The 18,764-nt window shown below is 42.0% G+C and overlaps 1 protein-coding gene across 2 annotated transcripts in view; it reads right to left on the bottom strand.

Moving 5' to 3' along the window:
* Nucleotides 1-18,527, bottom strand: part of wnt7bb (wingless-type MMTV integration site family, member 7Bb) — a 33,259-nt gene extending 14,732 nt beyond the window's left edge. Inside the window, exons 1-2 of one of the 2 annotated variants that reach the window (XM_073471919.1) lie at nt 18,457-18,527; nt 9,939-10,165 (exon numbers count right to left, since the gene is read on the bottom strand). In XM_073471919.1, the coding sequence (XP_073328020.1) occupies nt 9,939-10,165; nt 18,457-18,527 (298 nt within the window). Of the gene's footprint in view, nt 1-9,938; nt 10,166-15,515; nt 15,599-18,456 lie in introns of those variants that run through there. The other variant, XM_073471918.1, reaches the window with a different exon arrangement.
* Between the last annotated feature and the right edge of the window lie 237 nt (nt 18,528-18,764).

Here is an 18,764-nt window from a genome sequence, read left to right as displayed (position 1 = left end):
CCAGTGTCAAAGTATCCAATTGTGTGCTCTTGAAAAAAACCCCAGTTCTGAAGAATCACTTTCTGACTGTCTTTATTAAGCTAGTCCTGGGTATTAAACTGACAAGGCTCATATGTCAAAAAAGGTAACGCTGTAGTTTCTGCGAGCAAGGATGTAACAGTGAAGCGTCACTCCATAACAATGGTAGCCTTTCATTTATGAGATGTAAATACATCTGTTTTAATTATTTCTGGGTTGACAACGTAGGTGGCTAAAGTCCACACTGCACAACTGACGTATTCACTTTCAAGCAAAGTATGTTTATCCTGTGGTTGATATTTAACTTGAACGTCTGTTTTTTGAGACGGCATCACCCCATGATTTAAAAGGAGTTCAGCTGGTGCTCGAAAATTAATATTTCAACTTGCATTTCCTTCCACTTTGTCAAAATGAAGAAACAAAACATGAATGGAACCACACGGTCATGTGAATAGATTTCCTTGTCCGTTCATTATTAGACTTAGGTTGGACTGTGATGTTGTACTCGCATACTGCAGGGATATGATTTCACCACAAATGACCATCAACTGATTCCGAGAAGGGGAAGGAGCTCTGCCAATGCATTTATAATCTGCAAGTATTTTGTTGTCCTTGAACCGGGAGCCTGTAGCGCAGCGTGTGAGAGGAGAAATGCTAGATATGTGGGAAGAAAAGCAAGTGAACGGCTATTTTAAGCCCCCAACAAAAAATAAAATGTGAGGATAATAACCATTAACTACAACTGCCGCTGTAATAATATTAAATTCCACCTGATTCAGTGTATTAAATCATTCTGACTCATTCCTGCCTGTGAATACTATTGTATGTGTGGTTTCAACAGATCCAGCCTTATAACAAGGGTATGAAATGTGAAACACAAAGTCAAAATCCAATAACTTCTATCAGCCACGTCCTCTTTGCACTTATCCTCCTCCACTGTTTGAACTGAAGATACAAAAACCAACCTCAGCACTGAGTTATGTCTGTTTGTAGTGACCTTTCCCCTCCTGTGAGAGGGAGCACTGCTCGAAGGAGTTCTGCATCTCCAACTCCCCGATCAAGTACCTGCCTGTCTGGGAGTTCTTTCCACACAAGTGGTTTTCAATGAACCTGCTGACTTCAACATCCTCTATCTGACTAGACGCTGATTTGGCCCCTGCAGCCCTGCAGTCCGGGCAGGTGGATTGCCCCACTGTTTCACCACACTCTGCACCGCCAAGAGGAGATGGTTGAACGAGGGATGTAGGGACTGGCTAGGAGATGATTCTATAAATATGATGGGAAAATACAGACAGAAACACATCCTCCCCTGCACATTTCACACAGACCATTCTCATTCCCAGGCTATCAAATACAGAGGAATTGTCACATCCTTTGGCATCTCATACAGATGTGCAAGGCACCCTTTCAATTAACTCCATTGGAAACCCATCCATGGCATCGACGACAGAAAATATCCTCTCTTTGTAGTACATCCCCTGACTTCACCCAGGAGACTGCAGTTTGTGGACTAAATGTCATTTGCACCATGTACGCCACTAAAGTCACATACAAAACATTTTAATCCAAACCGGGATCTTCTCCTCTACCTAACTAAGATGTTTTCGTGTGACCGTACTGAACTGTGACCATTTCACAATGTTAACCACATGTTAGAGAGGCTTTCTCAGATGTCCAGGAGTACATTGAGCATCTGTCAGCGATGCCAAGAGGCATAACAATATGCAGCCCAGTCACCAGGATAATATGTTGGTTGTTGTTTCTGCAAACTACACATATGTTGCAAAAATGTGTCATCACATTCACATTACATGTTTATAACCTGACTTTCATGTCCTGAGGTGAAGGGGAGGGTGGTGGAGTTAGCGGCGAGAAGGCTGCCAAGACAGTGACCGCAGTTCAAGACTGCGTTTCAGCATTTCAAAGTGTGAAACCAGGGGATATTTCTGAGGAGGCCATGGGGAAATTTCAAGGCATGCTTGTGGCTACAAAACCGGATGTTTTTAACAAGATCTCGGGACATGTCCAGCCGTGTTTTCAGCGTATTTTGGATTTTTTTGCAGGTATTTTGAGCCAAAACATGCTGTTTTCCTAACCCTCACCAAGGGGGTTTTGTGTCTAAACCTAACCAGAGCATTACATTGTCAAAACATAAAATTGAAAATTAAACCTAAGGAAACTTGCCGCATAAAGAAGTGTTTCAACATATCTGTGGTTTACAGAAACTTACATTGCCAACATTTATCCTGGCGATTGCGTTGCAAAACGTTAGTCTATATTGACCTAGGATTTGTTTGACCATACATGCATTGGTTCTTTGTAACTACTAGAGAGAGAGAGAGAGAGAGAGAGAGAGAGAGAGAGAGAGAGAGAGAGGTATGATGTAGGTCACAGAACAGGCTTTTCCTTGCATCCTTTCTGAAGCCTTTTTGTGTCAAAGTAACTACAATGCTTTCCTGCAATTCTACCTGAGCACATTGATCTGGGCCTTTAAACACAAGTTATGTTCTAAACATGTTTTTTTTTTTTGAACTGCTACAACAAATACACAGCCGTAAACTCTCTGCAGCAAAAGGTTCACCTGCTCGAGTGCATCTATTCTTGTGCAATGAGCCAGAGGCAGCATGATTGAACTTTTGTCATATTTCACCGCCGGCACAACAAGAAACCTCTTTCAGATGAAAAGCATGAATCAGGACGGTGACAAACTGGCTGGAAAGTCAAACAGAGAGTAACCAGAGCAGGCCGTTTCACGACAAGGGGGCCAGTGTTGGCCTTTGATGCTGAGTGTAGCCGTTGAAAGGTGTCCATTTTCAAGCTCTAATCGCCGACATCAAGTGCATTGCAATTTGAAGAGAGCGGTAAGGTGTTCATGAGCGGGTCTTTTAAGTGAAGGGCATCTCTATTACAGGTGATTAACCAAAGAAATGTCTGATGGTACACAAGATGAGGCGTTTTCAATCAAAACATATCATCAAAGAAAGAAAAGGTATCAATGTCCAGGGGAACAGGGGAAAGTGTGTTTACATGATACTCGATGTGTGTTAAAGTTGAGGCATGGGGCAAAGATCACTCGCTGGGTCTAAAACATGGCAACATATTATGAGAGATGTGTAACAGAAACCACATGGGGCTTTCGATGCACTTCATGCGTGGGTGAACACACTTAAATATGCATAATAAAACAGCATCAACAAATCGCAGCCCTGGGATCAGTCTTGACAGAAGTATTTAAAACAGAGTGATTCATCCAGAGACCAGGCCAAGTATTATGATTGGAGGATTGACCACGTTTGCCATTCTTATCCTGAAACCCCCCTCCGTTCCGCCTGACCCGCTGATGGATTTGCCTCTAATTTTATTATTACTTCTTAATAGACTGCAACCAACCACTCAATAACACCCATTTCTGTTAGCGAGGGATAATTCATTCCACATTTTTACAGGCTGAAGGTACCAACTCATGCCAACACCAGAGCAGGGCACGAGGGGAGGACTGCTAAATCTGCTTCTGCGGAGGAAACAGAGACGCGCTTAAATTGCCCGTTTCAGATCTCACTGGGAGTTTATGGTGTTGTTCTCCAATTTGTCAGTGAGAGCATAATGAGGGAGCCAGCACTCTTTGCAAAACAGAGAAACTGTTGAGGGATAGAGCTGCAACAAGAATGGGGATGCTTTCATTTTTCCATCAATCCATCTAACCTCAAGTCTCGTGTTCCGCGGGAGTGTCAGGCAGCAGGGAAGGTGCCAGCCGAAGCCATCGCCTGAACTGAATACACTTTTCTGTTGATAGTAGGGCGACATAAATATCAAATGACCAGCCTTTGAAACTGAATTATCTCTCCCAAATGAAGATATCTCAGGCTCTGTAATGCTCAATAACTCGACTATTAATGTGCGCTCTCTTGGAAAGCGAATGTAATACCATGGAGCAACTCCAGAACAGAGAGACTGCCTCCAAGAGCAGGCAGCACAGAGAGAATGCATTAGACTTGCGGTCGGCTGATCTTTAGTTCTTGAAAAAATGCCGACATCTCCTCCCTCCAGTCCAAAACTAAGACTGGATCACAGAGCGGGGGGAAAGGTTTAGTGTTCATAATTTGGGGGATTTGAATGAAAAACTTAAATAGGAGCAGAACGGGAATAGCTTTTCCCCTGCACTTGATTATGATGATGTGGGAATTTGCAGATTCGGAGAAGGGATCGGAACATTTTGTTGAAGGGGTGTATTCCATGATTTCATATGCCATGCTAAAGAATCCCATAATACATACAGACATGGTCAGAAAACATGGTTACATCTTCAGCCATGAGCAACGAACACTGGAAAGTCTTGCAACTGCGCATGTTGTGTGCGTGCTGGTGGCAGTTTGACATTAAGGTGTTGAGAGAAAACGCTAAATCGGCCACTTTTCCACAGTGTCTAACTGGCAGAGGAGCTCTGCAGTAGCTGTGGTGTCTGTGGTCTCCCACGATGGCCGAGTGGGACACTGCTAAACTGAACGAGCACTGTCAGATTCCACCTACAGCAGTGGAGAGCCTGATCCCACAGCAGCCAGTCACACCCCTGTAACCAGCAGTATATTGTGTCTTAAAGTTTAGAGAGAAGCGACACTTTTGAACTTTGACAATGAAAACAAATAACTATATACGGAAAGAAAAGGGCATATAATGGTAAAAAATAGGGAAACTGAATGAGTGGAACACTCTAAAAACACTTTAAAGGTCAATATAGCCATTATTCAAGGAAGTTCACATAAAATTTGTATGTTACTGCAGAATGAGCTCATTCAACCCTATAAATGACCAGTAGCCACCCAATACCTCATCCACAAAAAGCTCAGTTAAGTTCGAACCTGTCTTCTCAAAACTAAAAACCCGTTTCCGAACGTGAGAGATCAGTGCAGCTGCAGAGAAACTTATCTGATGTATATTAAAACTAATGTCACAGTATGTAACCATTGTTATGCTTCACACAGGATTCCTCCTCCATGGGACAAAACTTAATGGGAGACAAACTGTATGATGCTCATTTTCAGGTTCATAGTTTTATTTTGGGGGTTTCTACGAGAAAAGTTTACATGTATGTATATTCGGCTTTTAGTACAACATATCTACCATATACACACGTCTCTTTTTAAGTGCTGATCCCAGACTGAAAGACAAACTTGAACACATCATCCGGCAGTCAGAAACTGTAATAAAATAACTTCTGGATGTGCCAGTGTCAGCAATGTTAAACAACAGTTACATTAAGAAAAAACAATAAAGCACTGATTTCATAGTTTGGACAATAATAAGTTGTGATAAACTTAACTGCTGGGACATGTTGGCAAGTCAATATGACTACCGACCAACGTGAGCAGTCACTGGTTTCAAGTCCTAAATTTAACCAGATTGTCTAAACCACTTATTTTATAAGTGAAAAGTCATAAACTGGTTTCCTCTGTAAATGTCCTGCTGTATTACCATGGTTGTGCACACATGCGCGTTGACAGTGCAGATGATTATAATGAACTATTCCTGTGCTTTCACTTGTTGCTCTTCCAATAAAGTGGATTAAATCATGAATGTAATCACAATACAGTGATTTGCTCCACTCATACTGTACATAAAATATTCTAATCTAATCTATCATAATCCCCAAAACATGACCTTGACAAGACCTTTGTCTTAAAATGATCACATCAGCATCACTAGTCAAGCGCTTTGTGGATACTTTTGGATTTCTGAGTCTGTGTGGTGTCCCTCTGAATATATTTTCAATACATTTTTCACTACTTTAAATGTGCAATATGGAACAGCACATCTCGATACTCACTCATTAGGTACATTATATACCTGTGCGAGCTGAAAAGAGGATCAAATTGTCGTGTTTCATGCGTTCAGAATGAGGTAATGGCCACGGACGAGAAGATTTCTCAATCCAGTTCAGTGCAATCTAACCTCATGTTTTTGTTCCACTAATGTTCCAGTCAGTGAGTGGCTTTATTGTGCATCGGAACGTTTGGCTTTCATTCCACCACAGTTTATCAATAACACATTTATTACACAATAATATTTGTGTGTCAGTGGCTCTGTGTATAAAGCTACTGATGCTTTCAACACTACCGATTTTCTTTTTCTTCCGTATTGTGAACAAGAGTTACCTTCTAAAACCATGAACCTACATACCCATCACAGAACCACTGAACGAGCCTCTGTTTGGACTGTTACCGGCCCGATAGATAAAGACTTGTAATGCTGTTTACGCCTTAGTGTGAATCTGCTATTCAGATTATGCACACATGGGTTGGAGAGTGTTTGTAGTCTAACACTGACTCACATGAATCTGTGCATTTCAGCTCAGATCGGTGCCTGCCAACAAGGGGTTTTACTTGTGAAGAGCCATATTACATTGGGTTTAGAGGGCCGGGTGCTGGTACTGTCATTTTTTATACTGTACTCACACTGTTAAATCTGTAGGACAACAGGATAGGACTCCTCATCACCCTTCGACAGAAAAGTCTCTGGAATTATCATTGTCAACTTCAATATCATTACCAAGTGAAAATAAATGAATCCAATGATCCAATGTCATAACTGAATCAATGAATCCAATGATTTAAATATGTTAAGAAAGCATCGGATTTGTGGTGATTATTATGGAGAAGAAAAATAAAAATAAATAAAAAAAGCAAACCCAAATCAAAGCCGTCATGGGAACCTACGCTGGTCTAAGAAAAGACGTCATCATTGGAATACTTTATTGAGAAGGCCACCAAGTCCCATCATTATTGGACAATCATGGCAGCCCAGTAGTCATCGCTTTCTGACCAGAACTGGACACCAACAGTGATGTGCTCAGTGCGGGCGCATGAAGGATTTATTTGTGCAGATCCACTATGGAAACCAAACAAGAAGAGCAAATGAGTGCAGGAAATTTCGATGACGCCATTAAGAGATGTAGACGTAGCACGAGCACGAACATGTGACTTTCCTTGTGCATCAAATACATCAAATACTAGACTGTGTGAATCCAAATTGCTAAACGTAGATTTTTATACTGGAAAGCACTCGGGTAATCAGTAAAATGTGTAAAAACACAAACATCTGACAACAAAAATAGAAAGATGCTTCTGAGCAAGTGCCTAATATCAGTCTTAAACCTCTACGCCCTTCAGAAGGGCATCAAAGAACAGACAGAAAGGAGGAGGAAAGGGGATGCTGAGTGTTGAGGAAAACAACATGAGCTCCATTACAAAAGAAAGCGCCACATTCACAACAAAGAAAAAATGCTTTTGGAGAGGGAGCTGGAGCTAATTCAGCTACTCCTTAGGAGGAGTGATTGTTAACAGAGCCACTGGATTAAATGCGCAGCCCAACCGCAACGTAATGGCAACAAAGCATCTTCTAAATGAAAGGAAATACATAAAAGTCTCTGTAAAACAAAAGCGATGCAAAAGAGGTTTGCGGAATGCCAAGTCTCCCAAACAACAGCATCGTAAATGTAAATGTTTGTCTGCTTAACGTCATTTTCTGCATGTATGTGCACACTCCCATGAGCCAGCCAGGCATGGACACAACCAATTTTGCCCGATTAACAACAGATGTGTCCATCTATTTTGGTTCGACAAGCGTTCTCTGCAATAACACCATTAGTTGTCTCCTCATTTGCGATATCATTTTTCAACCATACGTTTTCCCCATTAGGGCTCCAGTGCCGTTCGGTAGCTTTTCCATAACTTTGGCATAGCCAGCCACGGGCGGCATGCTGCAAACCAACAGGCTCATTGCAGAACCTACATCAACAGAAACCAGAGCGTGCTGGAGAAATACAACATTGTCAATTGAAAAGAGGACAACTAAGATGTGCTGGAATCAGAAGTATATGAGGTCCTCTTGAGCAATGCCAACGCAAATGGTTATACAATAGTGAGAGTCAAAGAGACTGTGTGTTACTGGTTTGAGTTTTGACTGTGTGATGTGTGCAGCTTGGGTTTGGCTTGTGAAGAGCCATATTTCATGGGGCTCAGAGGGTCGGGGGCTGGTACCACATTTTTGATACTCTTCTTGTACTGTTTCTTAAAACTGAAACAATAGGATGGCTCGAAACTCATGTTATGTAACTTCTCATCCCTCTTCAACAGGAAAGTCACTGGTATTATCATTGTCAACGTCAAGATTATTACCAAATGACAATGAGCATTCACTGGCAGTTAAATGAGCATCCAACGTACACACAACATCCAAGTTATAATCCTTTTTGTGTAGTGTGTTTCCAACCGCTGTGAACACACACACACACACACACACACTTGATGATTTATCACTGATAACATTCATACTCTCAAGCTGTGACCTAATCCCTTACACAACACTCCAAACCTTAACCTCATGAACCTTGATGTTCCTTTTAAAATACCTTAAGTTGCTTCAACGTTACAAAAACATGATATGATCCTGTACAACAACATCTAGTTTATTCTGGTGACAGTTTGTTCCAATGATTGATGCAGTATTTTGCACATACTGGAGACAAATTCAAATCCAACATGTCGTTCCTGATAGCTGCAACGTCAAATGTAAAACTTTGTACATCACTTTAGACATTTGGGGAAATTCTGGAGGATTTGAGATCCAAAAACTTGCGATCGACTGATATGGTATTTTCAGGGCCAATGCAGATACAGATTACTAGTAATAAAGGAGGCTAATAACCAATATTTGTATCTGATCCACATACAGTAGCAGTATAAATGAAAATCTTAGTGTCGACATCTAGACATGGGGTATAGCTTATTTACTCAAGTAAAGCACAACTTCATTTTCTGCTTCAGCTCCACTACAGTCTATTTGATAACTAGTTGTTTATTAGAATTCAATTATTTAGTGTTGATATAGGCTGTTGTTGTGATCAAGACACTGACTATAAAGACAGAGGCGACTGCATCAGAGCCAAAGAAGCGCATTTTAAAAATAATTAATTTTTATCAACAATCGGACAAAAAACCCAGCAGGAAAAATGCTGAATATCAGATCCACTAACCAGCCCAGCCAATGATCATCTATCTCAACCAAAAACTCTGAGTTTGTCCGCTTCATACTGATTTGTTTTTTGGTGTTTTGGTTTAGTGCAAATGTGTCGGAGAAGTCTAATATTAATCAACACGGGTTCTGTAGTAATACCTACTTTATTTGCCCTTCCGCTGGTCAAAATTTTAAGAGCTTAAGTATTTTGGTTAAATGTGTGCTGTTTCTATGTACAGCCAAGTTTAATCAAATTACCACAACCTAGTTTATAGACAGAAACGGGGGCCAAATTTTTGCTACAGGCTCCCCTGACATGTTAACCCGTCCATGTCCAAGAGTTTGTACAACGCTCTTCTGCCTAAGATGCATCAGCCATGTTCTAACAACTAGAGTCAGGCAGTGGAGACGACATTAACCCTAAATCAAAAGCATTAAAGGTGCACTATGCAACCTTTTTACAGACATATAAACAGACAAAGAGACAGGGCTCTTGACACACTGAATGCCAGTTTAGATGTGTATACTTTAAAGCCATTTGTTTCTGAACATTAGAACAAAGAAGACTTGCATTTTGAGTCAACAAAAACAGCACATCCGTCTAGAAGTCCTACAGTTCAAGAACAAAGGACTACATAACCAAAAAAGTTACTAAAAAAGTTACATAGTGCACCTTTAATGTAAAAGCAACTTCATCAACACCACAAACCTAAATTCAATTCTAGTTCTGATAAAAAAAATGTTTGACACTGAAGAAACTTGTGAATGAAACAAGTGATTACTGGTAGAAATGACGGAGCGTCCTCTTTTCAACAGCTAAAGCTCAACACAGGCAGCCACACAGGAGCACACAAACACACACACAGCACACAACGTTCCCTTCCCCTTTTTGCGATAGAACCCAGACTGACCTACTCGCAGCTCCTGGCCGAAGACTGTCCTTTCTCCCAGTGCCGAACAGTTCCAGCGTCCATATCGGAACTGGTATTGACACTCATTGATGCCCATCTGGGCGCCTTCGCCCACAACAATGATGGCGTCCGGGCGGCTCTGGCAGATGGCCCGCTGGCGAGGTGCCAGCCCGGGAATCTTGTTGCAGATGATGTTGGCACCCAGAGCCACCACCGAGGACAGGGCCCTGCCAAAGAAAGAGAAACACACACACACACACGAACAGAGACTCAGTTAGGACTTCCAAAGGATGGTCAGACTGACTCACTTATGTGAAACTCTCCAGAAACAGGATTCAATTCAACCAGTGATTGATGTACATTCCGTAGTGAAGTGAAAGCTGCACTGCATGAGTACTGCTATTTAATGGATTAGAGGTAAATCAAAAAACCTGAAAACATTTAAAAAAAACATACAGGGAAACTTGTTAAAACAGTCCAGAGAGAGAAAACAAGATGCTTATTTGACTGCTGACAACGCCACTCCACATTGGTTTGGATGGTGGGAGTTTGAGTAACGAGTTGCGGTTTTTGTGTTAATTGTTAGGTAGCATGGTGGCGTGAAAAGCTGCCAGACTTGACTCTTACGCAAGGACGGTTTATACACTTGCTCAGTGTCTTGCGATGTGGATGCAGAGTCCACTTTTTAACCAAATGTCACACAAAATATTATTCCTTATGATTTGTATAATTATGTGGGTTTTTTTCAAGGTGTGAAATGCTGCCTATAAATTCATGAGAGACTATTTTTACTTGAGCCACATCTTCAGACTTGTCTGCATGGAAAATATTAAAGGTTTTCAACACTGGTTGCCTGAATTCGTTGGGTATTAATGTGCTGTACAATAACTGACACACCTCCCTCTCAGCTCTCCCCATCACATCTGATCACTCGATGTGATGATATCAAAACACATGTTCAAGATGGCTTTGCAACCACCGAGAAAGCCAAAACAGATCACAGCCAAACAAAGCGCTGACTTTCTCCACGACTCTGTTTATAGCCCTCGAAACCATGTAGATACAAACTTTTCAAACATGTCAGGGACGGGGAGCCATAAATGAGCGCAGAGGCAAACGCGGGCTTTGAAGTATGACGTCGATCTCCAAAGGCTTCACCACAAACGGGGCAAACTAACGCTGGCAAGTTGTGTGTCAGCAAAAAGCGACGACGGCGGCGTGAGAGGAGCGAGAAGGGAGAACGGGTGAGGGGCACTGAGAAAGAGAAACACACACAACGATTTCTGTGGATGCTTTGGTAGGAGACCTCTGACTAAGAACAATGACAAGAGCGTTGATTAGAAATCACTCCTGGACAATCAGGCTTCCGTTTTGCTGGTTGTTTAAGTTTCTCCACAAAGGCAGAAAAACATAAATCTCAATTTCAAACACATACGTTCAAATAAATCCTAACTGCAGCGAGACGCATATGTGTTACCAGGCTGCAGACATTCTCTTGGTCCCCTCGTCGCAGTCAGGGGAACGTACCACAGTATGTAAAAGGGAAATTGCCATTGTGTACACTGTTGATTTAGCAAACCCTGCTCTGAAAATACCACAGATTCTAGCTGAACTAAGAAGATTTCTTTTTTTTTGAATTGCAGTGTGTTCCATGTAAACATCTGTTACCCTAAAAAAAAAAGAGAGAGAACCACAAGCAAGATGTTAATAAGACAAAGGTCATGATTAATCTTTCTACACTGTCAACTGAAGACTGTAACTTTCAAAATGTACAAAAAGTAAAATGCCTTGAAGAAAACACGCCGTGCATCGAACACATCCAGCGTCTGCAGTAAACACTCAGACCTGCTGCTGCTTTCAGACCCTCTTTGCTCTCTCTGCTGTTAAACAGGCTTGAACTCCACTGACCCTCCGTGACCCTCTGCTGTATATGTGGTCGTTCATGGCAACAATGACACGTAATCCGTACGAACCAAAAGGTCGAGCTCATTAGGACATTCACCATCTCGCATCATAAACATTATGGTTAAATGGAACTGGGTTGGTTGATATAAATCCAAAGGGCAATAAAATACTTTTGAGTCACTTCATATCTCCGATATTTCAGTTCACTCCCCAAGAGCTAACACAAAAGCACATTGATGTTTTTAACCCTGACAAACAGAAACTCTTAACAACTTCCCCTCTTGGCTCTTTCTCACGTCATTCACCTGCTAATTCACAGAATCACAGTCTCCCATTCTGGCAACCTAAACCATCAGACAACAGCAAACAGAGAATTCCAGAGCTAAGCTTTTAAATCCCTGAAATCATCAAAGTGCACAAATGCGATTCTGTTTGCTTAGCGTATGCTGTGTGTACGCCAGCAAGCTTGGGGACGACTCACCCACATTTACAGACCCCGGCCGACAGCAGAAACTCCAACGACACTTGGAACTGTCACAGAATCGATGCTGCGGCTGATATCGATGAAGGAGAAGTTTGTGCATCATACAGAGTGTGATTTCATGTGTTAGCCACAGCAGTGATCTGGAGTATGAACCGATGCAAAGTGTGCAGATTGATCACCGATGTCAGTCTAGTATTAAAAATGCACACTTTTTCAAAGGGCCTAAACCAGAGACAGAGCTCTTGATCTAACATTTTAGATGCACTTTGCAGCCATATGTTTACATTTGTCTTTGCAAGCATTAGAGCAATACAGGCTTGTTTTTTGAGTTATGAGAACAAAAGAAGCCCAGCCGTTCAAGAATATAGGACTATATGACCAAAACTGCAACCCAAAAAAAGTTGCATAGTGCACTTTTAACGCAGCTGTCATGGTGAGATGAGGTAGTTATTTTGCTGATTTCTAATCAACAGGTGGCATGAATTTTTACCAAGTGTGAGCTTTGCGCAGATATTGTAGAGTGCATATCCAAAATTTGACATAAACTCAGAAAGGCCACATAAGTTGTTTGTTTTCATCAGGACTGCATGTTCGGATTATTTTGACAGAGACTGAGTCACAAACAATGGGAGATATAATTTCTTGCATAAGAAATTTCATTGTCACTGAAAATAACTATTAAAATCATGATGATGTGACATTTGTTGGGGTCTTCAGCGAACAAACATGTTTTCTTACATCTGGAGAACAAGATGTATTGGCCATGGCATCTCTGCAGCACTGCAGACACTAAATATAATCATTTACATTTTTGATTATGTTGCGATTAAAGGTGCACTCTGTAGTTTTGGGGAAGAAACTTTAATCAGAAGAGAAAGATCTTCATTGACTGATTTTTTTAATGCCTAAACAAACTAAATAAACAAACTCTCTTTGTTTTCGTGACTGAATAAACTGAATAAACAAACTTACCTTAAAGGACAACACAATTTCATACTGTTTTACTTTGTTTATATTTGGCGGACCCTGCCACCTTTCTAGCTTCAAACAGTGTTCTGGGACCTTATTTTCCTCTGAGAACAGCTTGTTTATTCAGTTATGGAAAAAATAAATATTTCTGAGTTTGTATTATTACCTCATTAATATTGTAAATAGTAAAATTCTGAGTTTGAATTTCTTCTCCGAATCTAAATAGTGCCCCTTTAAATTATGCGTCCCTAGTTTTGATCCAAAATGTTATGTTATCGGATTATTGAAACATCAATAAGCTGGTTGTGCACAGGGACTTTGTCACCCACAGCTTCACTTCTAAACTTTGAGGAGACATACATCTTTATCACTAATAATCTGATTATTATGGAATGTCTATGCCATATAAATCACAACATATGTCAACATTAAATGTCAGAGAAATCGTTCTCTCCCGCAGTTTGACCTGACAATTAAATTAACTTCTTCAGAAAAACACAATAAAAAATGACAAAATCAAATCAGCGCCCGTGTGAGGAGCTCGCAGATTCCATCACAGGGTACTTTGGCCTTTAGAGAAACTATAGTCTACGTCATGGCATACAGTGTGCTCGCAACCACCTACTCCATCACATGGAACACTTTGAACCTTACTGACACACTATTAAGCTCCCAGGCATGCATCTTCTACCGAGGAATGCACTCACAAAAACGCCAGAGACACGACTTAACTAAGTCAAGTGAATAAACGCTGTTCTTTTTCCCGGAGAAGGAAATTAACTGTTAGTTTGATGCTGAATATTTTTCCCCTTTTTGCTGCTCATTCACAAATATAGGACTTTAAGAAGAAGAGGGCCCTGGGGGTGTTTAATTCACATCAAAATCCAGTTTTTTGACTCTATCAGCAGTAGCACACTGGTTAGGCCGGAGTGATATTAACAAAACACAGTGAACATGGTCAGATTATTGTCATTGGAACATTAAGTGTGAAATTCCTCGATATTGAAGTGTGAGGTGTGCGATGACCCCAAACCTCTCCGTGGTCAGATCCTTTTGCTGACGGCTCATTTGCCACCCACAGCTCTACAAATTTTACAGTTTAACACTCCACAACATCAGCTGTGCAGCCTTGATGCGTTGCATTATTTTGCATCCATATTTAAACATTCTCCAGACGCATTTTGCGGTTAATGCTCAACAGGAAACATACTTAAATAATCCAAACAAACAATGGTATGTAGTTTTAATGTGCAAGCCATGGTTATTCTTAGCAGTGTAGCCCACTTTTAACAGAAAACCAAAAACCACATCTATTTCAGCATCAGGTTTGGGGTCTCCGGGCAGCAGAGGAAGGAGCGAGGGCGCATGGGTGAGTAATTATTTTGGAAGCTTTAAGAAAAGCGTGTTTCTCCTGCAAGAGTCATTTCTCTTTTAATTCAAAGCCGCAGCGCATTACAGCGTCAAACACGTGCATGTTGCAGGCGCACACTCTTTAAGATGTGGGTTCAAAAATGATAACATCGAAACGCTGAGAATTAACCAGAGATGAGGTAATGCACGGAGAGGGTATTTCACACGCTCTGACAGGTTAACGGTGCTCGCATGCGTAAAAACCCGCCCGTGTTGTTTGAATTTCTCCTCACATGAAAGAATCTCAGCATCCAATTGTCTTGAACATCTCTGCCACTCTGTGGCCAAAACGGATCCATGTAGCAGTCACCAAAATGTTCTGTTTTTTCGGATCCTGCTTAAACATTTGCAACACCAAACCATCACTGCTGCTCACTCACAAGACACGCTCACCCGTCGGCAGACGGCACATTAGCGGGTTCACCTAATTAGTTTATTCCCACGTGGATCATTTTCCACTGATGAGTTCTCTCTACGGGATTTAACGCTTGTATAACATGAGGAGGTGTATGAAAAATATCCTAGAATTTAACACATTTGCTGCGTTAAGTTGAGCTTCTGCTGCGTCTGCTCCCTGCGCCGATGACACAATATAAACCACTTCAAATGAATCTCCAATCCGTGGACGCAGAGGACTAAACAAAATCATCTTAAAAAACCGGCGTTTAGTGATTAGAAAGGAAAGGAAATAAAGCCCAGGACAGCTGCACGGGAGCAAAAGCAAACCCCGTGCGTCTTTGCGCTGCTGAGGATGAGCGCGCGCACTCTCTGAAGTTAATTAAGGACCCCGTTAATTGGCTCAAACTTACAGGTAGCTGCCACTCGTCAGGATCAGGAAGATCTGCGGGTAATAGACTGACAGCAGTACACTGCGCGACGAGAAGATGATCATGATGACATTGAGCAAATGGCCACGTTCGGATTGAGTGAGACGACGCGGACAGGCAGGGTGAAGAAACTCCGTTAATTCCCGGCTTTAAAGTCCCTCTCGCACAAAAATCAAAAAGAGGTGCCGTGCGTCTCCTCGTCTCTGGTGCGGTGGCTCTACGCAGCTCCAAGCTCCCAGGGCCGTGTGTGCGCTGAGATTGGCTCTGTCATCTCTCAGCGGCGGAGGCTGTTGCACAGTACTGTGGGTTCCCGAGCCGGAATGATGATGGTTTTAGGGATTTCGCATGGCAGAAAAGTGCCTCTCTCCACTCTCATGAGAGTCGTGCCTGCCATTGGGCAGGGAGAGACACTGCTATCCGCCCACTTTGCCACGGCGGGACAATAGGGTGACACTGATCCGATCCCCCCGTTGGACGTGCAGGAGGTTTCATTCATCGTCACCCTCCACACCCCCACCTCCTCCCCCCCTCCTCCTCGTCCTCCTCCCGCTGCTCCTCCTCGTCCTCCTCCTCCACCACCACCACCCCACTCCACCGTCCAGCCAAAAATAAACAAACATAGACGCTGGCTGCATTGAGCCTCGCACCATCATCACAGCTCCATGTGCAAAAAGAAAAAAAAATCCGTTGACAGGATGTGTCGGTAGAATCAACAAGTTGGTGTCATGTTTACGCACAGATATGGTTCTTGTAATATTCCTGCATGAACGTGTTTTTTTTACGTTTTATTATCCTGCTCCCTGCACAGTGCTGTGTCCTTTAACTTTTCCTACAACATTTCCTGAGAGACATAAACCATCTTTGCGGTACTCAAATATGACTTACAGTGACCTTATTATTTCCTGTGGTAACACTATAATATTCCTATAGGCGTCTATAATATTCCCGCTCTGTCTGCTGCGCTCTGATGGTGTTTAATGGCTGGAGTCAAATATTCTTCTTGTGGCCGTGCTGTTAAATGGTATAATAATCACATCAGATTGTGGGATTGCTAAAAGTGAAGGTACATTTAAGGAGGGTGAAGGGGGGGGGGAAAGAAAGAAAATAGCAGTGTTGTTCCCTGAGATTGCATCTGAACAGAGAAATATAAAATACTTGGGGAGATTTTGTCGCAGGGCTTTTGGGGGGTGAGTTCAGGGGCTTTTATCGCCACAGCATCGTGACTCTCACTCAACACCTGCAGGCTCCAGTCATTGTAAATGAAGAGGGTGCCATGAAAGATTTAGCCTGAGTAAAAAGGATGGAAGGAATGAGCTAATTCCGAGGCTTAGTAAACACGGAGATGGGTGACTCTTCCCCCCCATACTGGAGCTACTGTCATGTGATATGAGCATCTGTCAGTTACACGCTTCACTCCACATGAGGTGCTCACAGGGAGGGCCGACGCTTTTTTTTTTTTTTTTTTTTTCTTTCTGTGTGGCTGCAGGGATCTCTGAGAAAACTACGAGAACAGTGAGAGCCTTATAGATAAGTGGACTTGTCTTTGAATATGCTGGATCGCATGTGGCAGCTCATATCACACTGAATGACTTCTAATATTTCATGCGCAATTGGTCACAGATATTCAAGAAAAGCTGCCAAATAATATTGATGATTAATCTGTTACGGTGTGTGTAACTCACACTGACTTTTGAGAGTTTAATCTCCCCTGCATCATCATTTGGCAGGTAAGACTTGTTGCACACTTACCTGTTTAACTTTAGTCCACCAGGGTTTATTATAAGCATATGGTATAGTTATTATAGGCATTAAAGGTGCAGTATGTAGTTTTGGGGAATCAGAAAAGAAAGATCTGATGACTTGACTGATTTTTTTTTATGCCTAAACAAACAAAATAAACAAACTCTTTGTTTTCATGACTGAATAAACTGAATAAACAAACTGACCTTAAAGGACAACACAGTTTCATACTGTTTTACTTTGTTTATATGTGGCGGACCCTGCCACCTTTCTAGCTTCTAATAGTGTTCTGGGGACCTTATTTTCCTCTGAGAACAGCTTGTTTATTCACTTATGGCAAAGATAAATATTTCTGAGTTTGTATCATTACATAATTAATATTGCAAATATTAAAATCCTGCGTTTGAATATCTTCTCCAAAACTACACAGTGCCCCTTTAAGTATAAGTTTCAGCTGGATCACCATCAAACATTTAAAATGATTTACTCCACAATTCAGCAGAAAGATTTCGCAAAAAAACAGACTGTACACAACATCAAAAGGTGCCATGCATGCACAAACAAACGTGGACAAAAGTACTAAACAAAAGACTGAATTCATCACGAGTCTGTCTGAGGGTCCTAATGTGATCATGCTTGAGAGGGGCAGCAGAGAAGGAGCCCTTCTGTGTTTATGCATCAAGGTGAGGTATTGCAAAACAGGTAAAAACTCCGTCTGGGCAATGGAATGTGGAAATACAACTCAGTCTGCCGCTATTAATGAAGGTATGCAGGGGTGAGCTGGATCTGGAGCAGAGACAGCGGCTCAAATTATCTTGTGCGACAAAGGAGCTGGAGTCTCATGAGGTGAACTTAATAGCCCTCTGACAGCGAATACGAATCGATCATATTGCCTGTTGGCATGAGACCTGATCTGCCCCTTTTACGCACAACGCATTCCCCGAGCGCAAGCGTTCGGATCTAATGTGTAAAATAGTTTCTTTCTTTTAAAAAAAAAAGAAAAAAAGAAATACACCTGCTGAAAGCGCTTTTTCACATCATGTTTAAGTGTGAGGTCAGAGGGCAGCCGAAGCTTTTCCTGTAAAGAGTTTAACTGTGAGAATGTCGCAATGAATTTCACACACAGGTTCGCGCATGTGGAGAAAAGACTCCGCGCATGTAATCACAGGTAATAAAAACTCACCCAAGTCTGAGGTATATGATGCCAAAACACAGGAACACGTAGAGACTCCGCTTTCGGAGGGGTTTGTGCATGATCGGTACCACTTGGTCCAGAGGCCATGCACGGTAACATACAGTGGTCACGCTTTTCCCGTTCACATTGGCGGCTTTCCTAACCCTTCCAGATGCACGTATACCGCCTATTTTCCGCGACGTGAAGCTGAAGCGCCTTTGAAATCTTCGACCGTGCGAAATCCATGGTCCAGCGGTACAGGTGAGATGCTGAGGGCGACCTGTGAGGTGGATAGGAGCTCCAAAATGAAACTTGAG

Source organism: Pagrus major, chromosome 8, assembly GCF_040436345.1.
Source record: "Pagrus major chromosome 8, Pma_NU_1.0".
NCBI lineage: Eukaryota > Metazoa > Chordata > Actinopteri > Spariformes > Sparidae > Pagrus > Pagrus major.
This window is presented reverse-complemented; position numbering and strand designations above follow the sequence as displayed.